General features: G+C 44.6%; 1 protein-coding gene and 1 pseudogene across 1 annotated transcript; both read right to left on the reverse strand.

Moving 5' to 3' along the window:
• Nucleotides 1-1,497: 1,497 nt before the first annotated feature.
• On the reverse strand, nt 1,498-11,640 carry LOC139568369 (zinc finger protein 585A-like; annotated as a pseudogene).
• Nucleotides 11,641-14,161: 2,521 nt separating this feature from the next.
• On the reverse strand, nt 14,162-18,085 carry LOC139568376 (zinc finger protein ZFP2-like). The gene is made up of 3 exons (XM_071390157.1): nt 17,934-18,085; nt 16,513-17,393; nt 14,162-16,110 (listed from the first exon to the last, which is right to left on the reverse strand). Exons 2-3 carry the CDS (start codon nt 17,017-17,019, stop codon nt 14,848-14,850), a joined length of 1,770 nt encoding a protein of 589 aa, XP_071246258.1. The 5' UTR covers nt 17,020-17,393; nt 17,934-18,085; the 3' UTR covers nt 14,162-14,847.
• Nucleotides 18,086-21,383: the final 3,298 nt, after the last annotated feature.

The following is a 21,383-nucleotide window of genomic DNA, read 5'->3' on the forward strand; positions in this document are numbered from 1 at the left end:
AAAACTAATGAAGATGTCCTCATTGAGGACATGGACACACTGCATCAAACCTAACACTCAATAGGATGATTGTTGAGTTAATACACGTACCCATGAAATGATCTGTTTTACCCACGCTGGGTAAACGCCCATGTCATGATGATACAGCTCAGAAAGGATGGTCAGTTTGCTGGTGATTTCACTAGTTTGGTTAGAATGTTTATGATTGAGCACTTTGCCAAAACCAGCAAATTAATGCACACTTTAAAGCAATTTGCCAAAAACCAGCAGATGAATGCAACAGTATTATTGAAATATCAATATATAAATCTATGTTTCTATCCACTTGAGACCACTTTAGCTTCCAGATGATTAACTTCTTTGGGCTTGGGGGCAGTATTTTGACGTCTGGATGACAAGCGTGCCCACAGTAAACTGCCTGTTACTCAGGCCCAGAAGCTAGGATATGCATACAATTGGTAGATTTGGATAGAAAACACTCTAAAGTTTCCAAAACTGTTAAAATAATGTCTGAGTATAACAGAACTGATGTGGCAGGGGAAAACCTGAGGAAAATCCATCCAGGAAGTGGGATTATTTTGATGTGGGTGGTTTTCAATTGAATGCCTATTGAGTATCTAATGGGTTAGGACCCAGATTGCAGTTCCTATGGCTTCCACTAGATGTCAACAGTCTTTAGACATTGTTTCAGGCTTGTTTTCTGAAAAATGAAGAAGAATGAGACCTTTCTGTCAGTGGACTGAGGAAGCATGCAGTTTTGCGTGCGAGATCATTGTTTTTCCTTTCTATTGAATACGCTATTGTCCAGTTGAAATTCTATCGATTATTTAGACAATTGACAACCTGAGGATTAATTATAAACATCGATTGACATTTTTCGACGAACTTTACCGGTACTATTAGGATGTATTCGTCTGCATGTTTTGAGCGCCTTTGAGCCAGTGGATTACTGAACAAAACGCGCCAACAAAACAGAGTTTTTGGGATATAAAGAGGGACCTTATCAAACAAAACAAACATTTATTGTGTAGCTGGGACTCTTGTGACTGCAACCAGATGAAGATTTTCAAAGGTAAGTGATTTTATCGCTATTTCTGACTTTCGTGACTACTCTACTTTGTTGGAAAATGTTTGTATGCTTTTGTAAGCGGGTGCTGTCCTCAGATAATCGCATGGTATGCTTTCGCCATAAAGCCTTTTTGAAATCTGACAAATCGGCTGGATTAACAAGTAGTTAATCTTTAAGCCGATGTATAACACTTGTATTTTTATGAATGTTAATTATGACTATTTCTGTATTTTGAATTTGGCGCTCTGCAATTTCACCGGATGTTGTCGAGGTGGGTCGCTAGCAGCACGCCTGCGCCAGAGAGGTTAATCTATACAGCTACAAAAATAAACATCACATTCAAGACCAGAAAATGTTCTGAGCTCAAATTCATGACTGTCTCCAAACCAGACTCACAATTGGGGCCAAGTGGAGAAAAAAAAACATTATTTTAAAAAGCACATGTTTATTTTAAAACATTCTCAAACCTTCAGATCAAAATGAAACAATAGGGGGCGCTGTCTCTCCGGTGTGTCTTCTGGTTTTTCACAAGAGCTCTTTTCTCGGAGAAACATTTGCCACAGTCAGGGCATTGGTACGGCTTTGCTCGAGGGCTCCGGTCTTGACTCAATCTCTATGAGACAGCAGTGTGTTGCTGTGTGCCCCTGTCCCGTGTGTGTCGCGTTGGTGTTTCTTAATGGCTTTCTTTTCAGTGAAACCCTTCCCACAGTCGGGGCACTGGTATGGTTTCTCTCCGGTGTGGGTTAGTATGTGCGTTTTCAGCGTGTTCGACTGAGAGAAACTCTTGTCGCAGTAAGTGCAGTGGTGCGGTTTCTGACCCGAGTGTATTAGCCGGTGCCGTATTAAAGAGGCGACTTGAGAGAACTTCATGTCGCAGACGGAGCATTGGAATGGTTTCTCTCCTGTGTGCACCGTCTGGTGACGTCTCATGTTAGTCTTATCAGCGAAGCACCTGCCACACTGGGAGCATTGGTAAGGTTTCTCTCCTGTGTGCTTTCTCTCGTGGATTACCAATCTATGCTTTGAATTGAATTCCTGGCCGCAAGTAAGGCAGAGGTATGAATTGTTCTCTCTTACTTGCTCATTTGTTTTCTGATGCTTGGTTTTCTGATGAATCGACAAGGCCTGAAGCACCCTGAAACTCTTCCCGCAATCAGAGCAAAGGTGCTGTTTCTCCTCGTGGGTCACCACATGTTTCTTCAGCGCTCCAGACTCCACGAAGCCTTTCCCACAGACAGAACAGACGTGTGGCTTTGCTACTTGCTCTCTGTGCTGCGTTTTCTGATGTCTTCTCAAGGCGGAGAGGAAGGTAAAGCGCTTGCCACAGTTGGCGCAGAGGTGAGGTTTCTCTCCAGTGTGGATCCGCAGGTGAGTCTCTAACCCTGCCTTAGAAGCCAGCCTCTTCCCACAGTGAGGGCATGGCTCAGAGACCTGTGTCTTTCCTACCTTTTCTCCTTTATGTCTTCTAACATGTGTTCTAAGGTTCGAAGAGTCGTTAAATCGCTTCCCACAGAGAGGACACACAAAGGGTTTCTCACCGGAGTGCATACGAAGGTGCCTTTGATAACTATTTGAATGAGAGAAGCGCTTGTGGCATTGGGCGCAGCAGAAAGGTTTTTCACCAGTATGCGTCCTCTGGTGGCTTGACAGCCTTTCCTTTGTTGGGAAATGGCGCTTACATTCAGGGCATTGGAATTGGTCTCTATCTAGACGATGTGATTTGGAATGATTTGTTAAGCTAAGGAAGGACGTGAAAGTTTTTCCACAATTGGAGCAGAGGTGAGGTTTCTCTCCTGAATGGATAGAATGATGTTTTTTTAAGTATCCAGAATCTCTGAAGCCTTTCCCACAGACAGAGCACACGTGGGGCTTCGCACTGTCTCCTGCGTGGAGTACCTGATGTCTTCTCAGAGACGAACGAAAACAGAAACTCTTCCCACAGTCGGAGCAGAGGTGGGGTTTCTCTCCAGTGTGGGTTCTTTGATGGGACCTCAAGGCTCCCGGTTGATTAAAGACTTTCCCACAGACTGAACATTCGTGCCGTTTCACTCCTCCGTGCTCTGAATGACAAAGTTTCTGATGTTTGGTCAAGGAGGGACGGAAAGCAAAGCTCTTCCCACAGTCGGGGCAGACGTGAGATTTCTCTCCAGTGTGGGTCTTCAGGTGAATCTTTAGTCTTGTCTTGGTTGACAACTTCTTACCACAGTGAGCACATGGATGAAGGACTTGTTTCTTCACGGCCACATCATGTTCTGAGGAACCAACATTGTTTTTGGAAGGTTCCTCTTCAACATGTTCTCCTGAGTGAGTTCTAAAGATGTGTTTCTTTAAGTTTCCTGGATCATTGAAATTCTTCCCACGGGGGCAAACGTACGGTTTCTCTCCAGTGTGAGTTAGCAGATGTCTCCTAAGACTGGAATGTGTACTGAATGTTTTTCCGCATTCAGAGCATGTGGTTTCAGAAACATGACATTTCTCTCCAGTATGAGTTTTCAGATGCCTGGAAAGGCTGGAAAATGTACTGAATACTCCCCCACATTCAGCACATATATTTTTCTGTTTCTCTCCAGTGAGAGTTAGCAGATGTCGCTCCAGAATGTCTTTTGTTGCAAAACTCTTCCCGCCTTGAGCATAGGAGTGGGTTTTCTGCCCTGGTGTTTTCCTGCAGTCCATCAGCTGCACAGACACCCTCTTCAGACCCCAAATTAAGGCGCTACCGGGAGTGGCACGACACAGGGTCTTCGGGAGAGTGGAGGGGGGCGGGAGAGACGTGTCCTGTAAATCACAAAAATAGAGACGGAATTAATCAGGGTGGGAAATGCTCTTCTACCTGTCAATTAATTTTAAAGTCTTTAAATTCCCCTCATCCACGATTACGTAACCTCCTTCTCAAAAAGGAGAAAGGTCAAGAGGAAGAACCTCAGATATTCTCCTCCAATGTCTTTTATAGAAGGAAGTTGAGGAATCAATGAAGGACTGTTGAGAAACACTGTCTGGGAAAATAAATACTCCCTTTCCGACTGGGACAATAAACACTCCCTTTCCGACTGGGACAATAAACACTCCCTTTCCGACTGGGACAATAAATAAATAAACACTCCCTTTCCGATTGGGACAAACACTCCCTTTCCGATTGGGACAAACACTCCCTTTCCGACTGGGGCAATAAACACTCCCTTTCCCACTGGGGCAATAAACACTCCCTTTCCCACTGGGGCAATAAACACTCCCTTTGCGACTGGGACAATAAATACTACCTTTCCGACTGGGAAAATAAGCACTCCCTTTCCGGCTGGGAAAATAAACACTCCCTTTCTTACTGGGACAAAAAATAAACACTCCCTTTCCGGCTTGGACAATAAACACTCCCTTTCCGGCTGGGAAAATAAACACTCCCTTTCCGGCTGGGAACATAAATACTCACGCCTCTCACACTTTGCTCTAGTGTGTGCCTTTCTGGGGATAACTCCGCCTCCAGTCTGTTGCTAGGTAACCAATCCGCATCCTCCACGTCGCAGTCTGCAGCGTCGTTGGATTGTCTGGGACTCACGGACTCCGCCTCCAACCCGTTGCTAGGTAACCCAGCCCTTCCCTCTCCGCTCCACTCTTCATCCCAGTCTACAGCCTCCTCAGCCTGGAGGGGACTCGACGGTGCACCACTACCATCCTCCAGTATCCTCCTGATGTCATCCTTCAGTTGGACTAACCAAGACATTCCCTGCTCCTCTGATTTCATTGAATCAGTATTGTCCCACATTTCCTCCATGATTTTACGCCTCAGCGAGCGGTGATCCATGCCTTTAACTTCAGATCCATCATGTCCACGACGTTCACACAGGTAACGTAAATTGTCCTCAGTCAAATTCCATAAACTCTTTTCAATTTCATCCATCAACGCTCCCTCCTCTCGATTCATTTTTGTCCCAGCAGAGTTTGAATGTTTCTTGGTAAAAGTAGCAATAACAACTGGTTATTGAATGGAGCTGCAACAAGTGTGAGGTGTCTCTCTCCTGTGTCAAATCAAATGTTCTTTTTCACATGCGCCAAATACAACATGTGTAAACCTCCTTGTGAGGTCACCTGTGGAATCTCCTTGTGAGGTCACCTGTGGATCTCCTTGTGAGGTCACCTGTGGAATCTCCTTGTGAGGTCACCTGTGGAAATAGGAGAACATGGTGTGAATTATTATTATTTATTTTTTTACTATCTATCTAGATGTGTAGCTGCATTTTTTTTTTGCGGAGTCTGTCAAATCAAACCATTTTCAACATTAGATTGTCAATCTTACATTTTTTACTTAAAGCACCGATCAGCAGTTAAAACAACAACAAAGCGTCATCCCCGACCCTGGAGGGATGGGGCAGGAGAAATCTAACCACTCTCAAATTCATTGACAGAGCTATAGATGCAAGGACTGTAATCTAAATTACAGTTTTAACTATATTTTGAGACTATATAGTGTTTGTTTACATTTATTTTGTTTACAAACAATCACCTGACCTCAACCCAATTGAGATGGTTTGGGATGAGTTGGACCGCAGAGCGAAAGAAAAGCATCCAACAAGTGCTCAGCATATGTGGGACCTTCTTTAAGACTGTTGGAAAAGCATTCCCCATGAAGCTGGTTGAGAGAATGTTAAGTGGCTACTTTGAAGAATCTCAAATAAAAAATATATTTGATTTGTTTAACACTTTTTTTGTTTCCTACATGATTTCATGTGTTATTTCATAGTTTTGATGTCTTCACTATTATTCTACAATGTAGTAAATAGTCAAAATAAAGGAAAACCCTGGAATGAGTAGGTGTGTCCAAACTCTTGACTGGTACTGTATGCTGTGAATCGCCCATCAGTTTAAAGGAAAGTAGTGGGCGTGTCGAAAGGGGTGGGCGTGCCAAAAGGAAAGTAGTGGGCGTGTCAAAAGGAAAGTAGTGGGCATGTCGAAGGGGGTGGGCGTGTCAAAAGGGGTGGGTGTGTCGAAAGGAAAGTAGTGGGCGTGTAGAAAGGGGTGAGTGTGTCGAAAGGAAAGTAGTGGGCGTGTAGAAAGGGGTGGGTGTGTCGAAAGGAAAGTAGTGGGCGTGTAGAAAGGGGTGGGTGTGTCAAAAGGAAAGTAGTGGGCGTGTCGAAAGGGGTGGGTGTGTCGAAAGGAAAGTAGTGGGCGTGTAGAAAGGGGTGGGTGTGTCAAAAGGAAAGTAGTGGGCGTGTCAAAAGGAAAGTAGTGGGCGTGTCAAAAGGAAAGTAGTGGGCGTGTCGAAAGGAAAGTAGTGGGCGTGTCGAAAGGAAAGTAGTGGGCGTGTCGAAAGGAAAGTAGTGGGCGTGTCGAAAGGAAAGTAGTGGGCGTGTAGAAAGGGGTGGGTGTGTCGAAAGGAAAGTAGTGGGCGTGTAGAAAGGGGTGGGTGTGTCAAAAGGAAAGTAGTGGGCGTGTAGAAAGGGGTGGGTGTGTCAAAAGGAAAGTAGTGGGCGTGTCGAAAGGGGTGGGTGTGTCGAAAGGAAAGTAGTGGGCGTGTAGAAAGGGGTGGGTGTGTCAAAAGGAAAGTAGTGGGCGTGTCAAAAGGAAAGTAGTGGGCGTGTCGAAAGGAAAGTAGTGGGCGTGTCGAAAGGGCACTGTGTCCCGGCGTTGCCGTTTATGCCCCCCCCCCCCCCCCCCCCCCCCATTGAGTAGCAGACTGCATGTAGGCTATGTATCAAGGTGGCATCTAGATGGTTATCAGTAGTAGTTATTTCTTGTGTAGGCTGCTATTCTACTTGAGATAAAATCTTGTGAGATAAAAACATGGCCACGTTAGCTGCCGCCTCCCACAAGACTGTGATACCCAGAATGAAGCACTTCAAGTCGGCAGGCAGTCCGATACTGGACAGTAGTTCTTCTCAAGCGGGAGCGAAGGGCACTGTGTCCCGGTGTTGCTGTGATACCCAGTAGGAAGCACTTCAGGTCGGCATGCAGACCGATACAACACTGGTCGCTGACTTATCGATTCGCTGTGCAGCCCAATCAGCCACACAAAACGTTCTTGAGTGGCAACAAATCTGCCCAATTAGCTGATTCGCTTTCCATACACCCACTCCCTCCGACACACCCACTCTCCCATACTCCGGTCGCCATATTGGGCTGCAGCGACCCATACTTGTTTTTATTTGGAAGGATCCAACAGCTACTACAAGCTCACCTGCGGCGAGGACCGCCGAGTTCGGGCCTCGTCAAGAGGATAATTCTGGCCCAGTGAGAGTGAGATTTGTGGAGAGAATGGATCCTTGCATTTTTTGGAAGATCCATATATGCTGTCAGGTTGGGTGGAGAAGAGGTTTGGGACTGTTGAGGTGGTGAGAGTAACTCGGAGTGGATTAGTGATGATTTACTGTGTTTCTTCAGTCCAGGGGGAGTGGGTGCTACAGATCACGTGATTAGGGACCAGGGGGAGTGGGCGCTACAGATCACGTGATTAGGGACATTTGCTTTGCTCTATGGCGCAGGGCGTCTTTAAAAGGACTGATACATGGGGGGGGGGGGGGGGTTTGGGGGTTTAAGTGTTGAGGAGGATCAGTTGAAATTGAAGATTCCCCAGTGTCTGTAACACCTGCTGTTTGGTGCGACGCAGACCTGGTGGGGAAACAGAGAAGACATTGTCTGTCCTGAGTTTCGATGTAGAGTCTTTGCCCGACATGGTTAAGTTAGAAAGTCTAAGTTATTCTGCTTTTGTTCTGAAAATACTATGATGTTGATGGGCCATGTTGCAGAAGTGTTCAGGAGGGAGAGTCCTAGATGTGAGAAGTGTTCAGGAGGGAGAGTCCTAGATGTGAGAAGTGTTCAGGAGGGAGAGTCCTAGATGTGAGAAGTGTTCAGGAGGGAGAGTCCTAGATGTGAGAAGTGTTCAGGAGGGAGAGTCCTAGATGTGAGAAGTGTTCAGGAGGGAGAGTCCTCGATGTGAGAAGTGTTCAGGAGGGAGAGTCCTCGATGTGAGAAGTGTTCAGGAGGGAGAGTCCTAGATGTGAGAAGTGTTCAGGAGGGAGAGTCCTAGATGTGAGAAGTGTTCAGGAGGGAGAGTCCTCGATGTGAGAAGTGTTCAGGAGGTAGAGTCCTAGACGTGAGAAGTGTTCAGGAGGGAGAGTCCTAGATGTGAGAAGTGTTCAGGAGGGAGAGTCCTAGATGTGAGAAGTGTTCAGGAGGGAGAGTCCTAGATGTGAGAAGTGTTCAGGAGGGAGAGTCCTAGATGTGAGAAGTGTTCAGGAGGGAGAGTCCTAGATGTGAGAAGTGTTCAGGAGGGAGAGTCCTAGATGTGAGAAGTGTTCAGGAGGGAGAGTCCTAGATGTGAGAAGTGTTCAGGAGGGCATAAGACGAAGCAATGTGTAGTATCGTTGGAGACAATTGTGTGTGTGTGTGTTAGTTGTGTGTGTGTGTTAGTTGCGGGTGTGTGTTAGTTGTGGGGGGGTGTTAGTTGTGGGGGGGTGTTAGTTGCGGGGGTGCCCATGGGGTTGGAGACCGGAGGTGTCAGGTGAGAGAAAGACAGGTTGAGGTTGCCAGGGTTACAGTAGTACAGAAGGTGTTGCATGCTGAGGCAGTGGACAGTGGTAGAGAACGATGGTTACAGGCTGAGGCAGTGGACAGTGGTAGAGAACGATGGTTACAGGCTGAGGGAGTGGACAGTGGTAGAGAACGATGGTTACAGGCTGAGGCAGTGGACAGTGGTAGAGAACGATGGTTACAGGCTGAGGCAGTGGACAGTGGTAGAGAACGATGGTTACAGGCTGAGGCAGTGGACAGTGGTAGAGAACGATGGTTACAGGCTGAGGCAGTGGACAGTGGTAGAGAACGATGGTTACAGGCTGAGGCAGTGGACAGTGGTAGAGAACGATGGTTACAGGCTGAGGCAGTGGACAGTGGTAGAGAACGATGGTTACAGGCTGAGGCAGTGGACAGTGGTAGAGAACGATGGTTACAGGCTGAGGCAGTGGACAGTGGTAGAGAACGATGGTTACAGGCTGAGGCAGTGGACAGTGGTAGAGAACGATGGTTACAGGCTGAGGCAGTGGACAGTGGTAGAGAACGATGGTTACAGGCTGAGGGAGTGGACAGTGGTAGAGAACGATGGTTACAGGCTGAGGGAGTGGACAGTGGTAGAGAACGATGGTTACAGGCTGAGGCAGTGGACAGTGGTAGAGAACGATGGTTACAGGCTGAGGCAGTGGACAGTGGTAGAGAACGATGGTTACAGGCTGAGGCAGTGGACAGTGGTAGAGAACGATGGTTACAGGCTGAGGCAGTGGACAGTGGTAGAGAACGATGGTTACAGGCTGAGGCAGTGGACAGTGGTAGAGAACGATGGTTACAGGCTGAGGCAGTGGACAGTGGTAGAGAACGATGGTTACAGGCTGAGGCAGTGGACAGTGGTAGAGAACGATGGTTACAGGCTGAGGCAGTGGACAGTGGTAGAGAACGATGGTTACAGGCTGAGGCAGTGGACAGTGGTAGAGAACGATGGTTACAGGCTGAGGCAGTGGACAGTGGTAGAGAACGATGGTTACAGGCTGAGGGAGTGGACAGTGGTAGAGAACGATGGTTACAGGCTGAGGCAGTGGACAGTGGTAGAGAACGATGGTTACAGGCTGAGGCAGTGGACAGTGGTAGAGAACGATGGTTACAGGCTGAGGCAGTGGACAGTGGTAGAGAACGATGGTTACAGGCTGAGGCAGTGGACAGTGGTAGAGAACGATGGTTACAGGCTGAGGCAGTGGACAGTGGTAGAGAACGATGGTTACAGGCTGAGGCAGTGGACAGTGGTAGAGAACGATGGTTACAGGCTGAGGCAGTGGACAGTGGTAGAGAACGATGGTTACAGGCTGAGGCAGTGGACAGTGGTAGAGAACGATGGTTACAGGCTGAGGCAGTGGACAGTGGTAGAGAACGATGGTTACAGGCTGAGGCAGTGGACAGTGGTAGAGAACGATGGTTACAGGCTGAGGCAGTGGACAGTGGTAGAGAACGATGGTTACAGGCTGAGGGAGTGGACAGTGGTAGAGAACGATGGTTACAGGCTGAGGCAGTGGACAGTGGTAGAGAACGATGGTTACAGGCTGAGGCAGTGGACAGTGGTAGAGAACGATGGTTACAGGCTGAGGCAGTGGACAGTGGTAGAGAACGATGGTTACAGGCTGAGGGAGTGGACAGTGGTAGAGAACGATGGTTACAGGCTGAGGCAGTGGACAGTGGTAGAGAACGATGGTTACAGGCTGAGGCAGTGGACAGTGGTAGAGAACGATGGTTACAGGCTGAGGCAGTGGACAGTGGTAGAGAACGATGGTTACAGGCTGAGGCAGTGGACAGTGGTAGAGAACGATGGTTACAGGCTGAGGCAGTGGACAGTGGTAGAGAACGATGGTTACAGGCTGAGGCAGTGGACAGTGGTAGAGAACGATGGTTACAGGCTGAGGCAGTGGACAGTGGTAGAGAACGATGGTTACAGGCTGAGGCAGTGGACAGTGGTAGAGAACGATGGTTACAGGCTGAGGCAGTGGACAGTGGTAGAGAACGATGGTTACAGGCTGAGGGATACCGAGAGGATTCCTGTGAGTAGGCAGAGTGAAGGAAATAATGTGATTCAGTAAGGTGGGGCTTTTTAGCGTTCATAGACACGGTTGTTAATTGTACTGCAGAAATGGATCAGAAGTCACAGAAAATAGAGGTTGTGGTGGCAGTGGCTGAGAAGTACTTGAGATTGCGAGGATTTACTGCAAAACAGCTGCAGGGGGGTGTTGAGTGGTAGTGTTCTGTTCTCTCAGACCATTGGTCTAGAGTAGAATTAGAAGAGGGTTAAATAGTGGAATGGGGTGGTGTTTTTTTTATATAGAGGGCTAATAGTTGGCAGGGCAATTTTCATTTCCCCTAATTTTGTATTACCATATCAATTAACGTACGTAGGCCGAATGGCCTCACACACCAGTACAGTAGGTGGCGCTGTACGCACCTAAAGGTTGGATGCGATCCGCCAACCAAATCCTAAAGAAGAAGAAGCAGCTAACGTTAGCTAACATGGCTAATACAGACAGAAAATACAACAGTAACTCGTTGATGATTTCATATAGCTACAATCGATATGCCTGTAGCTACGAGTCAGAAAACATTCATTTTATTCGAATATCGACTCAGTTTGACTACAGCTTAAACATTGTTTACAGGAGCAATTAGCTAGCTAGCTACCAAGCTAAAAAGGCAGCTAGTCTGAAGAGCAGCTAGCCAGCTAAATTAGCGGTTATGTAAACCTAACTACTTGCTAATTACATCTGTTGGACGACCCCTTCTGGCCGTTAGTAGATACCTAATGATTTACTCACCGGTTCGATTGTAACATAATCCTTTCTTAGTATTCAGTCGTCTTCTAGCTACCTGTTGAAACGCAAGCGGCCTGTTCACGTTCCCAGATGAGCAGAAAACAAAGGGGCGAGGCTAGCAGAAAGGACATGAGAGCAGAAGGCCGAGGGTAGAGAGAGTCGAGAATAGTAATACGACTATGCTCATTGAGGTCATAGATACACTATATTGCATCATAGCTAAATAATAAGAACAATTACTCAGTACACGTACTATCCCACGTGCCTATGTAATGACACGGCACAGAGAGAAAGAGGAGTGTCCAGTGCGTTTACATGTGATTTTCACTAGTTTTATGTTTATGATTGAGCAATTTACCAAATGGGGTGGTGAAAGCAAACTTGAAAGTAGTTTTATGAAATGATCTATAAATTAATCCATTGGGTGTATTCACTAGGAATTTGTCCAAACGAAACTAGTTTTCATTGCATAACATTGCATTATGTTGCAAAACTGTTTGCTATGGTCTGCAACCAATGAATACATCCCAATTTCTATCCACTTCAAACCGCTTTAGCTTCCGCCGGGATGAAGTCAGCGTTTCCCAAACTCGGTCCTCAGGACCGAAAAGGGTGCACGTTTTGGTTTGTGCCCTAACACTACACAGCTGATTCAAACGGTCAAATCTGGATGATTAGTTGATTCAGCTGTGTAGTGCTAGGGGGGGAGGGGCAAAAATCAAAACGTGGCAACCCTTGGTTTCCAGAGGACCGAGATTGGTTGGGAAACCCTGGCTGAAGAAAGAAAGATACAAGACTGAAAGATTAGCTCAACTTCATGACTCAGCATCCAAACCAGTCTCACCACTGGGGCCAAACAGGAACAAACATCACTTATTATTTGAAAAACACGTGTTTAATTTTTAAACATAAAAAAAAAAAACATATCAGAATGAAACTTTAGATGAACAACTGTGTGAGACATCATGTCAACATCTGTAACTTCCCCCTCCAATCAACATCTGTAACTTCCCCCTCCAATCAACAGATGGAACGGAGAATCACCTTTATTCGCCAAACACATTTGCATGTGCAGGAATTTGACTCGGTGATATGGCACTGACACAATAAACAGAATATAGGCTACAGACAGACAACAAACTAGATATACACGCAGCATTTACACAATTCACATACAGTATGTACACTATGGACAGTGTAAGCTAAAAACTACAGACTACACTATGAACAGTGTAAGCTAAAAACTACACTATGACTACACTACACTACACTATAATCTACATGATGAATGGTGCATGTATTGATGTAGAACTAAAAGATGACTCCTGGGAGTCCAGGGAAAAATGGGGGATACCTTCAACTGAAATGCAACAGCCAATTAAAACACTTTATGTTACCTGTCGGTCCATTACTATGGAAATGGAAAGGAAAGGGGGATACCTAGTCAGTTGTACAACTGAATACCTTCAACTGAAATGGGTCTTCTACATTTAACCCAACCCCTCTGAATCAGAGCGGTGCGGGGAGGCCGCCTTTAAATCGACGTCTTCAGCGCCCGGGGAACGTGGGTCTGTTAAAATATCATACATTAGTTATTAAGCAATGACACATTACAAGAAGCGGATAGAGATGCACTCATTCAGAAGAATTGGAGCCTTTTAAATAAATATATAAACACATATGTAGCTAGTTGCTTCTTCAGACTTCTTCTAAACTGCCATTTAATTCATGGATATTATTATTATTATTAGTACAAACTCATTTATTGCGATAACATAAATGTTGCCAGTAGCTAGCTAGCTTATGGAGGACGCATTTAGTGTTTAGGAACTCTGGCTATATGGCAGTTTAACTATGAAGATGACATCATCACACAAAACGCTGATCGTTTTTGCTCCAATGCAGCGTGTAGACTGCGTCTTATTCAAGGCAATATCCGTCACAACAGACAGTTAGCCTTCACATATATATTTTGGGGAATATTCTTTCAAAATCGCCACAGAGTTTATATATTCCAGCTGTTCAGAAATATATGAGGCAGATAGAGGCTACAGCACCATGTCGATCACATTGGTCGAGGGTTCAGAAGAGGGGGAGTAAAGCATAGATTAAAAGATAGAAACTTCAATGCGTGTGTAAAATAAACACATACGCAAAACATGATTTGTATCCTTAGCTTTTGAGAAATATGTTTCTAAAAGGGGAGGGACGGAGGCGGAGGTGAAAACTTTATATTCCTAGCCTCGGCCTATAAATTAACTGGAGACAGCATTCAAAATGGAAGACTGTTTTCAACGTAACCTACTCACGTTCGCAAAACGCTGACTTGTGGACGGTCCATATAAAACATTTTAAAACATTTAGCAGACGCTCTAATCCAGAGCGATTTACAGGAGCAATTAGGGTTAAGTGCCTTGCTCAAGGGCAGATTTTTCACCTTTTCATCTCAGGGATTCGAACCAGCGACCTTTCGGTTACTGGCCCAAAGCTCTTAACCGCTAGGTTACCTGCCGCACTGTATATCTCCGGGTTGCAGTCTTTTCATTGGGACCAACTCACATGCACACTAGCACTCAATGCGCACAGGTTGCACCACGAGCAGTAATGACATCATCACGTCATCCAAAAATATATATATATTTTTGATTTAACTAGGCAAGTCAGTAAAGAACAAATTCTTATTTACAATGAGCAACCGACTAAGATACCCTCAGCACAACCCCCCCCCCCAAAATAAACATCGATTTCGCTTAAATTCAGTCTGTTTGACAAAAATTTACTTCACTTCAGTATTATTTTGAACGTTATAACAGCCCATTGTAGGCGGAGTCCTTTTGATCAATCCCATGACTCTTTGCAAAAGATACGAGACAGATCAGTGCAGGCGTGTCCGTTACCTCGGGAATAAGATGTCATCATGTATTTATCTCGTTGCTTCGTTCAGATTTGTACAGTTGTCTTGGCAGACTTCTTCTAAAACTGCCATAGCGGGAGCCCACCATAGTAGAAGACAAGTGAAGCAACGTCACAACATTAAAAAAACAGGCAAGTGGTGTCCTTTTAGTGGTCACATTGGTACTGCACTGTTAAATACATGCCAAAATGGGAGTCATATATACATATATATACACACACACACACACATACATAGATACTAGCACAAAACAGGTTCTGGATTCAGGCTAGATAGAACAGTTCAAAGCAAGCAGACAACTCATAAAACAGAACACCCAGACACCAAATAACTAGTTATGGTAGTTTTAGTAAGCCTTTTCAGAGAAAATAAGACAGAAATGAACTATCACGTGGGAGTCGGGAAGGCAGCGGTGTACAATATCTAAGTTGTATTTTAAAAATGTTTTAGTAATTTAGCAGACGCTCTTATCCAGAGCGACTCAGTCTAATGGCAGTTATTTATGCTCTTCAACCCCAGTGTGTATCTCCTGTGTTACATTCTCACAGACATTGGAACGTTGGAGCGGTTTCTCTCCCGTGTGTGAGCATGTGATTCTTCAGAGCTCTCTTCTCTGAGAAACCTTTCCCACATTCAGGGCAGTGGCAGGGTTTCACTCCAGTGTGTGTTTGCAGGTGTGATTTCAGACCAGATGAAGAAATGAAACTCTTTACACAATAGGTACATCTGTAACGCCTCTCACCTGAATGCACCCTGAGATGCTTTTTAAGATTTTGTGAAAGAGCGAAACTTTTCCCACACTGGGAGCAAAGGTAGGGCTTCTCTCCAGTGTGTACACGCTGATGACTTTTCAATTTCTGCTCATTAACAAAGCGCCGGTCACACTGAGTGCAGTGGTAAGGCTTCTCTCCCGTGTGCATTCTCTGGTGAAATAGAAGATTTCGCTTTGTTGAGAGACACTGATTGCAAACAGGGCAAGGGAAAGATGGCTTTGCTTCTACATGCTGCTTCTGGTGTGTTGTGAAGTGTCCTAATGTTCTGAAACTCTTCCCGCATTCAGAGCAGAGGTAAGGTTTCTCTCCGGTGTGAATACTCTGATGTGACTTCAAGGACGAAGCTGCTGTAAAGCCCCTCCCACAGACGGGACACACATGCGGCCTTTCCCTGTGTTCAGCATGGACCCTCTGGTGAGATATCAAGTGTGCCTGAGTATAGAAGGTCTTCCCACAGTCAGGGCAAAGGTGGAGCTGTTCCCCAGTGTGTAGTCTCTGGTGTTTCCTCAGGGCGTAGGTGCTAGAGAATCTCTTGCCACATTCAGAGCAGAGCTGAGTTTTTTCAGTGTGGCGGATTCGCAGATGATCCTTTAATTCTTTCTTCGAAGCTAGCATCGTCCCGCAGTGAGGACACGGATGCGGGACTTTGACTTTCTTCGTCCCTCTAACCTCACCAGTGTGAAGTTTCTGATGTTTTTTTAGGCTTCTTAACAGACGGAACGTCTCCCCACACTCGGAGCACTCGTGAGGTTTGTCTTCGGTATGAACGCGCATGTGGCTTTTCAGGCTTTTTTGACTTCCTAAATTCTTCCCACAGTGATCACAGATATGGGAGCTAGGCCTGTCTCCTGGGAGAGTTTTCTGGCATCGTTTAGCTCTAGACGAGCTGTGAGATTTCTCTCCTGTGCGAGTTGTCTTGCTGTCGTCTAGCTGCACAGACACCCTCTTCTTCAGACAGCGCAGTAGGGCGCTACCGCGGGACGCACGACCCGGGGACTTCGAGAGGGTGGAGGGGGGCCGGGGAGGCTTGTCCTGGAAATGGTAAAAATAGTGACCGAATAAAACAGGGTGGGACACCATCTCCTACCCGGCAAGTCTTTCCTCAATTCCTCTCATCCTCAATTATTCAAACTACTTCTCAAAATCCATTGAAGGAGAAAGGCCAAGAGGAGGAACACCAGGCGTGTATTCACTACAACACAAACAGAAGTCAACGGAATGAAAACGGGGAGGGACCTACCCGACTTCGTCTAATATAAACACTTTTTCCCCCCCCTGTTGTGAAACTTTTTGCAACTGTTTGGAATAATGATTACACCCCAGATGTGGAGAAAGACCAAGAGGAGGAACATCAGATCCTTTTATAAAAGGAGGTCGAGGAATCAAGGAAAGACCTGTGAAACATAATGTAAGACTGGGAAATGAAATACTCACCCCTCTCACTCTCTGCTCTGGTGTGTGTCTCTCTGGAGACAACTCCACCTCCAGCCCATCGCTAGCCATCCAATCCCTGACCTCCTCGTCTCTTTCTTCATCACAGTCTACATCGCCATCATCATCATCAGATTGGCTGGAACTCATGGGCTCCACCTCCAACCCATTGCTAGGTAACTGAACCCCGCCCTCTCCGTTCCATTCTTCGTCACAGTCTACAGCATCATCTTCATCAGCACTGCTAGCATCCTCCTGTATCTTTCTGATGTCCTCCTTCAGTCGGACTAACCAAGATATTCCCTGCTCCTCTGATTTCATTGAATCCGTATTGTCCCACATTTCCTCCAGGATTTTACGCCGCAACGAGCGGTGATCCATGCCTTTAACTTCGAAGCCATCTTTGCCACCGTGTCCATGGCGTTCACAAAGGTAACGTAAATTGTCCTCGGTTAAATTCCATAAACCCTTTTCTATTTCATCCATCAACATTCCTTTCTCTCGATCCATTTTGGTCCCAGCAGATTCTTAGTGATCCTATTCTGATGAGTTACAATGTGTCTCGGTCCAAAATAGGGTGAGGTGTCTTTCCTTTCATATGGATTCAAAAGGTCTCCTAGATCTCTCGATCCATTTTGGTCCCAGCAGATTCTTAATGATCCTATTCTGATGAGTTACAATGTGTCTTGGTCCAAAATAGGGTGAGGTGTCTTTCCTTTCATATGGATTCAAAGGTCTCCTAGATCTCTCTTCCCACTGGGAGTTTTAGCAAGTGCTGCTTTGTGAGTCTCCGACCAAGACAAGTTATCCCAGGTTCTGAGTTCTCATAACACTGGATCTTCTTCCTCCCACCAGAGCAGGAGGGGAATTCCTTGTGAGGTCACCTGTGTAGATAGGAGGATGTGGTGTAATACAAAACACTCTGTACGATCCAATATCTACATGTATAGTCAGATTCCATTGCTGTCAAGTGTGTCAAATCGTTACATTTTCTATCATTAATTTTAAATATTTTGTTTTTACTAAATAGAACAATATCAGTGACCATTAATTAATTTCAATATTCCTATGACGGCTTTTATTTTGAAGGATCCAACCTGGAAGCATAATTCCGCTAGCTAACAAGATAACTAACATAGCTAACACGAACAGAAAGTACAACAGTAACTCGTTGATTCTTTACAGCTATAATCGATCTGCATGTAGTTACCAGTCAGAAAACAATAATTGTATTTGTGTATCGACTGAGTTTGAGCACCGCTTCAAATGGGTTAGTATGAGCTATTAGCTAGCTAGCTACCAAGCTAAACAGCAGCTGGTCTGAGGGGCAGATAGCTAGCTAGTGGTTATGCAAACCTAACGACTAATAACGACGTTTGGGCGACCCGTTATGACCATTGGTAGATATCTAATGCTTTACTCACCAGCTCAAGTTTTATGTTTTCATTTCGAAGTGTCCAATTGTCTTCTAGTTAGCTATCTAACTAGCTTTTCAAAGAGCGGCCTGTACGCTTTCGAGAAGAAGCAACAAAGGGGCGGGGCCAGCAGAAAGTACGGAGGCTGGGAAAGGACATGATTGGAGAGCAGTCTCGAAAGGGCCTTAGAACTAGCTTACACATTTGCGCAAACCAAAATCGGAAAATATATTTGCAGCAACAAAATGTTAAGGTGTGTATCAATTGAACCTTTTGTATATATATATATATTTTTTTTTAAAGATGCAGATTCCAAAACCTAATCGCAAGCGATGCTTGTTAATGTTCAGACCGAGCATTGTGGCTCCTAATTAACACAACTTCCCCATTCAGAAGCTGCCTCTGTCCAATCTCTCTTCTGTGTGATGTAACGGAACTGAACATCATGATCAAGGGCAATACAAGAGTCTAACGAGGTAATTGAGGTAAGCTTGCTAGCTTATTTCAATCACTGGTTGAACAACGTTGTTTCCATGTCATTTCAATGAAATTACATTGAACCAACGTGGAATAGACGTTGAATTGACGTCTGGGCCCAGAGGGACTGGATTCTATTATTAGCCAAGATATGATGGGATGTTGACAAAAAATCTCTGGCCAGACCAACAAGAGCGACAGGATGTCCACCAAGAAGATGGGAACTTGTAGTGTGATGTACTGTGAGGAGGTACAGTTAGTTTTTTTACAGAACTACCTCAGGTTTTCATTGTTGCTTGTTTTACATTTTTTTATTTTACATGGATGTCATTTTGTGGCAAATTTTTCTGTTCACTATATGACTTTACATGTAAGAAATGTAAAAATGGACATGCAAATGTTTCTGTTTACATGTAACACATTGCTACAAAAATATATTTACTGTAGACATACATATGTGCATTTCCTTTTTTTCTGTGTACGACAGTATTGACTCTTCCCAGCAAACTTTTACCGACTGTTGAGATCGGTATCTAAAAAGCTCAGTGTGATACACAACAGCATTCAGCTAGAGAGAACTGACATTCTGGTATAGTACCGTAAGCAGTCAGTGTCAACAAAGAAGTAGAACAAAACTGACATGTGTATATAAAACATTTCCAGGGTTGCCATGGTGAAAAAACATCTAAACATTTTGACCAGTACGGCTCAACACAATGACAAAAAAAACTGTTTCATTTTGGGGGCATTGGCCAATTTACTGAAAAATAACTAGATTTTGAAGCATGAATTAAATGTTTTGGGGGCAATAGAGTTGTGATGTCCCATAAAACTGTTGTGACAATTTCACTTAGAGTTTAGAAAATATTAAGACTGTTTCAAAAAAATTAGCCAAAGCGATCGAGAAACTGTAAAAAGTACCATTTTATATTCATAAAACATAACTTAAATTATACTGTTACTGCTTCCTGTTGTCATATTTTTGATTTACAACCCAGTGTCAAAACACCAGTTTTCAATGTCCAAATTCATAATCAATATGCAGAAATAGGCTGTGATACTTTGAAGACCAAAACATAAAAATGACCCTCTACACAAATCCATCGGATGTAGTGATCACAATACAGTAGCCATATCTAGGAAAACCAACGTTCCAAAGGCTGGGCCTAATATAGTGTATAAGAGGTCATACAATAAGTCGTGTAGTGATTCCAATGTTGTGTTATTAAGGAATATCTGTTGGTCCGTGGTGTGTAATGAGAAGCAACCAGATGCTGCACTTGACACATTTATTAATTGACTTATTCCAGTTACTAATAAGCACCCATTAAGAAAATGAATGTAAAAACTTAAATCCCCGTGGATTGATGAGGATCTGAAAAATTGTATGGTTGAGAGGGATGAGGCAAAATAAATGGTAAATAGGTCTGGCTGTACAACCGATTGGCAAACGTACTGCAAATTGAGAAATCATGTGACTAAACTGAGTAAAAAGAAGAACCTTACACTATGAAACAAGGATAAATGACAAAGAATGATAGTAAAACGTTTTGGAGCACCTTAAATGACATTTTGGGCAAAAATGGAAAACGCCAGCTCTGTCAGTCATTGAATCAGAAAACCCACTGATATTGCCAAAAACTTCATGATTTTTTTCATTGACAAGATTACCAAACGTAAGCAGCCAGCAATAAACGCTCACACTACACATCCAAGTATATCTGACCAAATTATGAAAGACAAGCATTGTCATTTTGAATTCCGTAAAGTGAGTGTGGAAGAGGTGAAAAAATTGTCTATCAACAATGACAAGCCACCAGGATCTGACAACTTGGATGGAAAATTACTGAGGATAATAGCGGATGATATTGCCACTCCTATTTACCATATCTTCAATTTAAGCCTACTAGAAAGTGTGTGCCCTCAGGCCTGGAGGGAAGCAAAAGTCATTCCCCTACCTAAGAAAAGTAAAGCCCTTTTTACTGGCTCAAATAGCCGACCAATCAGCCTGTCACCAACCCTTAGTAAACTTCTGGATTTTTTTTTTGTTGACCAGATACAATGCTATTTCACAGTGAACAAATTGACAACAGACTTGCAGCACGCTTATAGGGAAGGACATCAAGCACAGAACAAACACAAATGACTGATGCTGAGTGAAATTGATGATAAAAAGATTGTGGGGGCTGTTTTGTTATACTTCAGTGCGGCTTTTGACATTATCGGTCATAGTCTGCTGCTGGAAAAATGTATGTGTTATGGCTTTACTCCCCCTGCTATAATGTGAATAAATATGTTTGTATTTATTTAACCTTTACTTAACTAGGCAAGTCACTTAAGAACAAATTCTTATTTACAATGACGGCCTACCCCGGACAAACCTGGATGACGCTGGGCCAATTGTGCGCCGCCTTATGGGACTCCCAATCATGGCTGGATGTGATACAGCCTGAATTCGAACCAGGGACTGTAGTGACACCTCTTGCACTGAGATGCAGTGCCTTAGACTGGTTCGATAATTTGATTCCTGTCTAACAGAACACAGAGGGTGTTCTTTAATGGAAGCCTATCCAACATAATCCAGGTAGAGTTAGGAATTCCCCAGGGCAGCTGTCTAGGCCCCTTTACTTTTTTCAATCTTTACTAATGACATGGAACTGGCTTTGAGTAAAGCCAGTGTGTCTATGTATGAGGATGACTCAACACTATACATGTAATCTACTACAGCGACTGAAATGAGCGCAACACTTAACATAGAGATGCAGTTGGTTCAGCAGCCCGGACCTCATTGGAAAGGATAGATGTCATAAAGGGGCAAGGACTCAGAATATGTAGTGGGGCGTTTCGGACGTCCCCAGTGGCTGCACTACAGGTGGAGATGGGGGGAAATGCCATTGCAGATTAAGAGACAGCAGCTGACAATGAACTATTGGGTCAACCCACAGGGACATGGGGTATCTCATCCTGCAAAAGGGATTTTAC

The sequence above is a fragment of the Salvelinus alpinus genome, chromosome 2, assembly GCF_045679555.1.
Source record: "Salvelinus alpinus chromosome 2, SLU_Salpinus.1, whole genome shotgun sequence".
In the NCBI taxonomy this organism is placed as follows: domain Eukaryota; kingdom Metazoa; phylum Chordata; class Actinopteri; order Salmoniformes; family Salmonidae; genus Salvelinus; species Salvelinus alpinus.

What these genes read in the sequence shown, in the direction of transcription:
- LOC139568376 (XM_071390157.1), bottom strand. Translation starts at nt 17,019, where the DNA reads ATGGATCGAGAGAAAGGAATGTTGATGGATGAAATAGAAAAGGGTTTA. An exon ending in CAGAGCAGAGAGTGAGAGGG is followed by an intron (nt 16,111 to 16,512) that starts GTGAGTATTTCA and finishes TACCATTTCCAG; the next exon opens with GACAAGCCTCCCCGGCCCCC.